Raw genomic sequence first — 11,279 nt, forward strand, 5'->3', positions numbered from 1 at the left:
ACACCTTATCGTGCTTTAATAGAACACCTTGTCACATATGCTTTACACCCTGTGGACTTCAAGTAAAAATATTTTAAAACCTAAAAATGCAATATTTATGATAGATAAAAATGTTAATAAAATTTATAATATTAAATTATATTATAGGTTATACTTTGAAGTAAGACTTATATTTAAAAATATTGATATTATTTTAACTTTAAAAAAATATTGAATTTTTTTTTATTTTTATAAATTATGAGGAATTTCCATTCAAAAAAAAATAAATTGAAAAAGTATACTTTAATTATCAAAATCTTTGAACAACAATAACTATAATTAAAAAAAAAAAAATTGTTTAAATGTCTTTCATGTATCTTCTCATATCAAAGATCAGAGTGTTGTTTGTAATGTTAATAGCAACTTTTAATAATCAATAAAACTAGCTTAGTCATATAAAATAAATGGCTAATGAAATGTGGAATAACGGTTGGAAAGAATTCAAATTTTAGGATTGAAAATCATTCACTTAACTGAAAACATTTTAATAACACAAATATCACAAATCTTGAAATATGTGTAGGTTTTAACTGCGTACAGAAATTACTTGCATACGAATTCTAAAACACAGAAAATAAACAATGCGAGAGCATAACACATAAAACACATATAAACAGATATTTTCCTCTGAATCTCAAAACCGAGACTACCAACTTGATTTTTCATTACGTTCCTTTCAATGTTATAATACATATTATACATGTTGAAACATCCAATACCATGGACCGAAAAACTATCGCGTCTAAAACCATGTGCGAAAACCATGCACAAAACCATAGGTAGATCCGCCCAACCTAATATAGGTCCAAAAAAAAAAAATTTCAGGGCAACCCTGTAAAGGGGGGCTGCCCCCCTCAAACCCCCCTGTGACCCCCCCATTGCGCAATCGATGCAACAAAGGGGGGGCTCCGCTCCCCCCTCTAACCCCCCGGTTCACCACATTGGCTAATCGTGGAAAGAATATAACACAACCCAACATTATCCCACTTGTTGTTTTCTTTCCACAGGGGGCCACAAAAGAGCTTAGTCATTTATTCAGCCCTGCAATGCCCATTGTTTCTCTACACCAAGAGAACTTCTCAAAGCTCACAAATTTTTTCAATGCATCTGCAGTATTCTTCAAAGTGTCCACCTTTACCAGCAACACCTTTTTGTTTTCTATCATATCCCTCACAAAGTGATACTGAACTTCAATGTGTTTTGTCTTTGAATGATAAGCAGGGTTCTTTGCCAAGAAAATTGCACTTTCGTTGTCATAGACTATCCTTATAGCTCCATGTACTATCCCCATACTTGAACACAATCTCTGCAACCAAACTACTTCCTTGCTTGCATGAGTGGCTGCCATGTATTTTGCCTCTGTAGTTGATAGTGCCACTAGAGATTGTTTCTTACTCATCCAACTGACTGCACCTCCAAATAAGTTAAACACATACCCACTTGTAGATCTTCTCTTATCCAGATCTCCAGCCCAGCCTGCATCAACAAAGCCACGAATATCCAACTCTCTGTCCAATCTTGGTCTTCATTGGTAGCACAAACCATAATCACTAGTGCCACGCAAACACCTGAAAACCCACTTCACTGTTTTCCAATGCTCCTTCCCTGGTTTTGACATAAACCTGCTCAATACTCCCACTACATGTGCAATGTCTGGTCTCGTACATACCATCGCATACATCAGGCTACCGATTGCACTTGCATATGGAACACGTGACATGTCCTCTTCCTCTTATTGTGTCTTGGGACACTGTTCAGTAGATAAATTTACACCTACAGGAATAGGAATCTTCACCGGTTTACTATCTTGTATATTAAACCTCTGCAATATTGTCTCGACATACTTCCTCTGGTTTAACCAGAGCTTTCTCTTTGCCCGATCTCTTTTAATTTCCATGCTCAAAATATAGTTTGCAGAACCTAGATATTTCATGTCGAATTTGGGGGACAATAGGGTCTTCAAATCCTAGATAATTTCTTTGTCATTTCCAACCAGCAACATGTCATCCACATACAAGACTAGATAAATAAAACGGTCACCAATTAATTTAAAATACACACAGTGATCTTCTTTGCTTTTGGTGAAGCCAAGTCCCATATAAATGTATCAAATTTCTAATACCACATCCTTGGTGAATGTTTTAACCCATACAGAGACTTCTTTAACTTGCATACCAGTTCTTTCTTACCCTTCACCGCAAAGCCTTCAGGTTGCTTCATGTAGATCTCCTCTTCCAGATCCCCGAGAAGAAATGTTGTCTTCACATCCATCTGTTCTACCTCAAAATCAAAAATAGTAGCAACAGATAAAAGTAATCCAATAGAAGCTACCTTAGCAACAGGAGAAAAAATGTCACCAAAATCATTTCCCGGCACTTGGGAATAACCTTTTGCTACCAATCGAACTTTGTATTTCTCCACCTTTCCTTCTGCATTTTTCTTCTTCTTGAACACCCATTTGTTGTCAATGGGTTTCCTTCTAGCTGACAACTCCACCAGATCCCAAGCTTCATTTTTGTGCAAAGATTCCATTTCATCAACCATGGCCTCTTTCTAGAGTTTTCCATCCTCTGAATCTACTACTTCCTTTACAGTTCTGGGATCATCATCAATAACAGATAAAGAAAAATTTGAACAGAAAGCAGATGGACTATACCTTTCTGATTGATTTATTTCTCGAACTGATCTTCTCGCACCCGAAGTTTGTGGCTCTTCATCTTTGTATTCCTCCTCTTCTTTAGAGTCTGATTCTTCCTCCTTGAGCTCAAACTCTATCTTCTCAGGTTCCTTTGGTTGGACTTCATGTTTAATAACATCATTCACCTCTCTGAACACATCTCGGCTGTACACAACCTTCCTTGTTACTGGGTTTCAAATCTTATAACCCTTTAAACCATCCTTATTCCCAATAAAGATGCACTTTTCAGATTTACTATCCAACTTGGTTATTTTCTCCTTTGGAACATGTACATATGCATCACATCCAAATACCCTCAGATGTGAAAGAGAGGGTTTTTTACCAGTCCATACCTCTTGTGGAGTCTTATCCTCCAACGCTGATGAAGGTGATCTATTGACTAGGTAACATGTTGTTTCCACCGCCTCTGCCCAGAATTCTTGTCCTAACCCGACACCACTGAGCATGCTTCTTGCCCTTTTTATCAACGTCTTGTTCATTCTTTCTGCAACTCCATTTTTCTCAGGTGTGTATGGAGTAGTCTTTTGTCGTGCTATGCCACACTTCTTACAGAATTCATCAAATTCTTTAATGCAAAACTCTCCACCATTATTTGACCTCAACACCTTTATCTTCTTCTCTATCTGGTTTTCCACTGAAGCCTTAAATTCTTTAAACCTGTCAAAGACTTCAAATTTCTTATTAAGGAAATATATCCATGTATTCCTTGAGAAGTCATCTATAAATTATACATAGTACACAGACTTACCCAGTGATTGAATCTTCACAGATCCAAACACATCATTGTGCACAAGCTCTAATATCTGTTCTTCCCTCTTACCACCAGAGGGGAAATTCACCCGATTCTACTTCCCAAATACACAATTTTCATAGAAATAAAAATCCAGAGAGCTATTACTCATACCTTCTACCATACCTTTACTATGAAGTATTCGAAGGCCCTTCTCTCCAGTATGTCCAAGCCTTTGATGCCACATCATGGTCTTCTCTCCAGAGACCACTAATTTTTTTGCTCCACTTTCAGGAACCACAGAACTGTTGCACCCATCAACAACAGTGCTACCTTGCAATTTGTACAGAGTTCTAATCCGAACTCCCCGCATCAATACTAGTTCTCCCTAAACCATCTTGCAGGTATCCTTCTCGAACACTATTTTTACACCTGCATCATCCAGCTTGCTTATGGAAATCAGATTTATGGCCAATGCAGGAATATGTAGAACACCCGGAAGTGTTCTAACCCTTCCACCTTACAACTTAAACTTTACTTTTCCGCGACCAACGATTCTAGCCTTCTTTTCATCCCCCAAGAAGACATCACCACCATCATATTTCTCCTACCCCCTTAAGGACCACTAGCTAGACTAGTCATTCAAAGTGGTGCGGTTTTCCTTGAATAATAATGATGAGTCAAACTCCTAGTTTGACAACTAAGTTATGATAAAAAAAATTACTCGATAAAAAAAAATGTTAAATAATTGAAATTTTATTAATGTAAATATATTAAATTTTATAAAATACAATATTTAATAAAAAAAAATTAATTAAATTTGATCAATTTTATTATTTTCAAATTTAATAGATAATAAATGCCATGAATTAACTATATAATCAAATTAAAAAAAACAAAAACAAAAACAAAACTTTATAAAAAATATCTATTAGTAAAACTTGACAAATAGCAAAGAAATTATTATATATCAAAGTTTTTAAAATAAAAAATTACATGAATTTTAATATGAATGGAAACATTATCCATTTAATTATAATTATTTAATATTCTATAAAATAACTTCAACTATTTTTATGAAATTTCAACTAATATACTACTACCATTTAAATATTCTAAAAAATAATTCTATTTTCCATATATAATTCACTATTTTTTAAGATATTTCAACCAATAACATAATAAAATATTTTCATTTATATATTTCATAAAATAAAATTTATTTTTCATATATATATATAGATTTCTATAGTTTTTTATTTTCCCTATATAATTCAACTCTCAAACTATTTTTATAATATTTCAACCCATAACATAATGGAATACTATCATCATTTAGATATTTCATAATATAAATTTTATTTAATATATATAATTCCCACTCATGTCCTATATGATTGCCATCGTCAAATTATACCTACAGAAACCAATTACTTTAAATCAATTTAAGCGAATGCTTCCCAGAGTTTCACTGAAATACCGTGTGACATATTTCGCTTTATAGGAAATAACATGTCCAATATTCCTAAGAGAATAAAACACGATATGGACATTTCAGTCCAGCCTCTACAGAAAGAGAGGTTGTGGAATATTTAGCTCCATGGTGGGCTGGCTAAACGATTAAATTGAGTTAGGATGAATGATTGCGATCTTTTAGTGTGTGAAGGGATAGGGTTTTATATCTAAGATTTAATTAGGGATTTTTTTCGGTGTTTAATAGATATGGAATTAAGATGTATATAAGTTGGTAAAAATTTTATTGATGGAGATGCATCTCTATTTTACTATGGAAATTTTTAATTTGTAAATCGCTTTTGTTACAATACCATAAATCAATATCATGGTTTATCAATACTACATGCCCAATATGACACATGTTGATATGTCATTTTTTTTAATTAATTAATATGAGATGAATAACTAAAAAGACAATTAATTTGGAAATAAATCCTAACCCTTTGTTTGTGAGTACAATTAAGAATATCCTTGATATTTAGTGGAGGGTAAATCTCTACCATGCACCTATTGTTCAATTAAAATTTTGAAAGACCTATTGTGAAATAAACATGGCTATATATAATTAAACAAAAAATATGAAAAATAGATAAAAATATATAGACAAAAAAAGATCAATTAAAACTTTTGATAAAAATACCTTTTAATTTATATAAAACTAATTTTGTGTAACTTCATTAATATATTATACATAATTAATATAAAACCTAAATGTTAAAAATAAATATATTATTTATTTTTGTATTAATATATGCATAGTTTAACTTATAGATAAAATAGTTTTTATTAGGACATTTTTTTATGGTTAATTTAATCAAATTCCAAAGAGATTTTTAAAAAAAATTGAATTTTGAGATTAAATTGTTTAATTCATTTATGTATTCAAAAAATATTTTAAATGACATAAAAATCACAATCTTACTTGAAATTGTATCACTATATTATAGTGAAAAAAAACTATTTTATCGCTAAATTAAACTAAACCTATAAAATAAAATCATATATTAATTTAATATTTAATTTATTTATAATTTTAAAATTAAATTATTCCCGAACTAAAAAATGATTAATAAATTGGTGCACAATTAAAGAACTCCACTACTAATTAGCATAACTAAAAATTATAGTGATACTAGATTTATATAAGATATTAGATTTATATACTGGCCACTAATTAGCCTAACTGTTCAGTAGAAGTTATAGTGATACCAAATTTATATATGATACTAAATTTATATACTCTTTACATAATGATCACATATTAATATAACATTTTTTAATAATACTGAGTTATCTGTTCACTAGAAATATAGTGATACCAGATTTATATACGATACTAAATTTATATACTCTTTACCTAATGATCATGTATTAATATAATATTTTTTAATAATATTAGAGTTATCAACCTTGGTCACACAAATAAAAAATAAAATTAATTAAAAAATCTTATAAAAAAAAAAAAAAAAAAAAAATTCTATTTTATTATTTCAAATACCATTCAAATTTAAATTTTCTCTTAAATTATTTATAATTTCTTATAATTATCACCCAAAAAAACATTTAAATTAAAATTTTATTTTATTATTTCACATACCATTCCAATTTTCTCTTGTTATTTCTCAAACATATATTACCATAGAAACTAGAAGCTCAAGCAGTTAAGTCTGACTTCTTGATAGTCTGGATTAACCCTCATATATATAAGGTAACACAAACCACTCAAGTCTCAAATATAACTCTTATTACTTCGCGTAAAAATTACATACACTACCTAAGTCATGTGTTCAAAATGTGGCTCTTATTCTTTCTCTCTCATATATATATATATTACCCTAGACACTCACGCAGTTTATTAATATTGTGAATGAACGCTCCGATAATGCCAAGAGGTGGATGCATCGATGGTAAAACCAGAGGAGGTAAAGAGAGATTTCCTGAGAATTTAATAACACTATTCACAGGTGTCAGGTATCTTGAAATGATCCAGCACACTCTTCCCCTTCAATCCCTGGTTGAAGAAAAGTTGCGTGAATTCTCGAAACTCGTATCCTCTGTACTGAGCCGGATGCTGTTCATCCACCATGGACGGCGCAGGCGCAATAATGGCGTCCTCTGAAGGTCCATAAGATGTAGGGATCGATATACGCGCAGTGTATGCATTCGTTATTGCTCGGTGCTCCACACTCCTGAATCTTCCATTGCTCACCACCTATTCATATTCATTTCAAATCACAATATTAATACCATGATTAATACATCTCAAAGCCAAAATATAATATCATTGGATCGCGGTTCTAGTTAATTACCTCCAGCTGGTCTCCCAAATTGATAACAAAGGCGTTAGCAATGGGTTCTACAGCAACCCACTTCCCTTTTCTAAGTACTTGCAAACCGCTGACATCGCCTTGCATTAGAACAGTGATGCCACCTGCGTCTGAATGGCTTCTTAAACCAAGGGTAACATCTGGGTTTGGGCATGGTGGATAGTAATTTACAAGTAACAGCTGTCTGTGTTCCCCAAAAATATTATTCAAGTAATCAGAATGGAGTCCTAGAGCTTCAGAAATTGCAGCCAGCAGCCTTAAACACAGTGCCCTCACCTCCACAGCGTACTTGCCTGCAATTTCCCTGTAACAAAAGCTTCAATATTATATTAAGCCAAACGAGTTATGATTGTTGCTTTAATGGTTGACATAAGGTTTAATGGCTACCTATAGGCTGCAGGTTTTTTAGGCCAAGAGTCGATGACTTCGTGTAATGGAAAACAAGGGTGTCTCAGATAGTCCCTCCAGTTAAGGACTTCATCTTTGTGAATATTGAAGCTTGTAGCAAGCCGAGCCAATTGCTTTGGATCGTCTGAGTAGAGGTATGCTCGATCTTCCATCGGCATTTCGAAGAATTCTTTGGCGATTCCCATCATGTTTTTCTATCTGATCATATCAATGCTTCAACTATATTAATACTGAATTTAAAGGGAAAATTTATTAAGAATTAATGTTCATAACTGAGGCAGTGGAAGTTTATTTGGAGATATTATGAGATTCAAAATTCAAATTTTATATGTAGAAGTTTATTGGGAGATATTATGAGATTCAAAATTCAAATTCTATATGTAGATATCATGAGGTTCAAAATTCAAATTCTCAAAACAGTTTATATGGCGATATCATGAGATTCAATTTATTCAGATCCTCATGAATTGAATCCAATCCCTTCTGGAAAAAAAATCATAACTTGGAGCAGTGGAGATTGTACCTGGAAAAAGCCATCCTCCTCACATGCACGTTGGATTTGTCTGATGACAGTGGTTCTGCTAGGGCCATCCAGGTGTTTCAGATCCACCACTGGAATGCTCTCGCAGAAAGACACCTGAGACATGTTGGGTTGCTCCTGGGGAGGCAGAATATATTTGTTCTGCACCTCAACATTGTTTGTTCCATTGCACAGCAGTTTCTCAACACCATTAGCATCAGTCTCAGTGTGGAGATCCATTCTAGAGGACATGCATCTCTCTTTCCTTTTGATGTTATTGCGAATACAATCTTTTTTCCATACGGATGTTGCACGACTTCTAATCGAAGTTAGAAATTGCAAGTTCGTATTGCGGAAATTGCAATCTGTAGAGCCCCGAATGGAAACAGAGGCGAGGTTACCAAATGGAAGTAGAGCCAAGGAAGCCATCTGAAACAGCAAAGTTTTTGTGTAGGAATAAAAAGGTAAAAAGAGAGGCAGCCTTTTATGGCCAAAATCCAGATTTATCGTCCCTGTAGGTTGTTGTAAGACTAGACTCCTCGTACAACACGCAGGCGCAAATGTTTGTTCCACCGTCGTAGGGAAAATGATGGGTGGATTTTTTTAAAAGAAAGGATTGCCAATTTGGGGTGGGAGCCTGGGAGCTGAGGCCGTTTGTGAGTTTGATACAGATTGAAACACACACGGTGCAATGTTTTCTTTAGAACAAATAAGTGCATTTTTGTCACGTGGGTTGACTTGTTAGAATCAGAGCGAGCATTTCATGGGATTCAAGAGGATGAGTCATGTGCCACGTGGTTACACTTTCCGTTTTGTTTGAACATGAATACATATTCTTATCATTATTCTTCCAGAAGTCTAGTCACCATTATAAACATATTCTTGTTTCAAGAACAAAGCTTGTGGACTTTTATATTTTGTATGGTATGGGATTATTTGAAAACCAAAATCCAACTGCTCGATAGAGATCGCCTACCTAAATCGAATCTTTGCTCGCTAACATGTTCTATAGAATATATTATGGAATTTTAAATATTATAAAATAAAAATATATTTAATTATTGTTCTAATATTAAAAAACATTTTATATATATTAAAATTGATTTCTTGTATTGTATTATATAGATGAGATAGGTTTTTCATACATTTTTGTTAGTAATGATCGAGAATATATGCAAAATAATAATAATAATAATAATAATAATAAATGTTGAATTGTAATAGAGAATGAACAGTGAAATTGATTTCTTGTATTATATAGATGAGATAGGTTTTTTATTTATTTATTTTTATAGTAATGATAGAGAATATATGCAAAACAATAAATGTTGAATAGTAATAGAGAATAAATACAAATTATTAGGATGCAATGAACACTGAGTAGTAACTAAATGTTGAATAGTAATAGAGAATAAATACAAATTATTAGGATGCAATGAACACTGAGTAGTAACAATTGGTTAATTACATGGAAGGTTCAATTCAAAATGTTTAAAATGAAAAAATATGATTTCTTTATGGGGATGGTGGAGATGTCTTTGTTGCAGCTTTGACCTTTAGTAGTTTATTATGAAGATAGAGTTTGGAGTCTCTTTTCACAGTTTTATATTTTTTTCTAAAGTTTTTATATTTTTTTATGAAAGCTTCTTAATGTTTTCCAATTCTTTTTTAATAATTATCCCATAGGTATGTTTACTTTGGAATATGGATTTTAGAATTTTAATTTAATCATCAATAATTATTAAGTGGATGGTAGGGATTTAACCTTCATAAAATAGTCTAGAATATTCTTAGTAGTATACACAAATAAAAAGTTGTGATTTATTTTCAAAATTAAAAAATGTCATATTAACAAGTGTGACATGAAATGAGTTATGGTGTTTTGGGGATGTGGTATTGATAAGCAATGATATTGGTCTATGGTATTGTAAGAAAACTCATTTACAAATTAAGAATCTCTATAATAAAGTCTAGATGAATCTCCATGGTTAATAATTTTGTTAGATATTTAAATGTATATACGTTTAATTTTTATATTAATTCTTTTTGGCATTAATAATAATAATTATTATTTTAAACAAAGTTACAATTTAATTAATTTTTATGATTCTTAAATTTTAGCAATTTGAGATGTATGATGAAATAAATATTTTCATGCTTATTATTATAAAACAATACTTATGGAAATTTACAAGCAATTTGATTTATGTGGTTGTGCTATTTATATTATTTACTAAAAATATGGTAAGATTGTAATAATTATTAAATTTTGTCTTCGATTAAAATAAATAATAATAATAATAATATATACATAGGGTATTTGAAAAGAAATAGTAATATATTTATTATGAGAAAATGTTTTTAAATAATTTACTATAAAAAAAAATGTATAAGGTTCTTTTAATAACTCATTATAAACAAGATGTGTAATTCCCTTTATACTTATTATAAATTTGACATGTGATATCTACAAAAGATATTGATAGTAAATATTTCCTCAAAATATCATAAAACCATAGTACAACAATCAACCAATCATATCACAACATCATTTTATAGGCAGTTTCAATCGCCTAGCCCAATAGAGTAACTTGTCCAAAATTCTAACAGTTTTAACATCACTAACATGATTAAAGTATCCACTAGACTCCTTGAAAACAAAAAACTATCAACTAACTTTAAGAATATCAAGTGGCTGAGGAGGTGCAATGTGTTGGATCATTAGCACTAGAGCCACATGGAGAATGAGGAGTAGGATCACACTAAAGGTGGGATTCTATATGAACCAACCTCTCGTCCATTCATTCCAATCATACCTGTTGGTTTCTCTAAACTCTAAACTCACTTGATGTCTTCCAAACCTGCAAAGATGTTATATATTTCTTCTTGTTTATCCTTTAGATTCCTACCTAGTAGGGTATTCTACTACCAATAACGAGTTATAGCATTCAAGTACTGCTTCCTTCATCCCTTAGTATGCTCAAGGTCTGGAATCCAAGTAGAAACATCTTCTAGGATATGAAAATGAGAGGCAAGATGTCT

At 31.9% G+C, this 11,279-nt stretch overlaps 2 protein-coding genes across 2 annotated transcripts in view; both read right to left on the bottom strand.

The window, feature by feature from the left end:
- Window positions 1-8,881, bottom strand: part of LOC149147158 (protein DMR6-LIKE OXYGENASE 1-like) — a 100,378-nt gene extending 91,497 nt beyond the window's left edge. The window contains exon 1 of the mRNA XM_089439294.1: window positions 8,241-8,881. Within this exon, the coding sequence (XP_089295420.1) occupies window positions 8,241-8,666 (426 nt within the window). The 5' untranslated portion in view covers window positions 8,667-8,881. The remainder of the gene's footprint in view (window positions 1-8,240) is intronic.
- On the bottom strand, window positions 6,710-7,906 carry LOC149147159 (protein DMR6-LIKE OXYGENASE 1-like). Its single transcript, XM_089439295.1, has 3 exons — window positions 7,697-7,906; window positions 7,292-7,613; window positions 6,710-7,194 (listed from the first exon to the last, which is right to left on the bottom strand). The coding sequence occupies exons 1-3, from the start codon at window positions 7,903-7,905 to the stop codon at window positions 6,937-6,939; spliced, it is 789 nt and encodes a 262-aa protein (XP_089295421.1). The 5' UTR covers window position 7,906; the 3' UTR covers window positions 6,710-6,936.
- Window positions 8,882-11,279: the final 2,398 nt, after the last annotated feature.

The sequence above is a fragment of the Pinus tabuliformis genome, chromosome 9 (genome assembly GCF_031772625.1).
Source record: "Pinus tabuliformis cultivar Carrire ecotype Pingquan chromosome 9, CPIR1, whole genome shotgun sequence".
NCBI lineage: Eukaryota > Viridiplantae > Streptophyta > Pinopsida > Pinales > Pinaceae > Pinus > Pinus tabuliformis.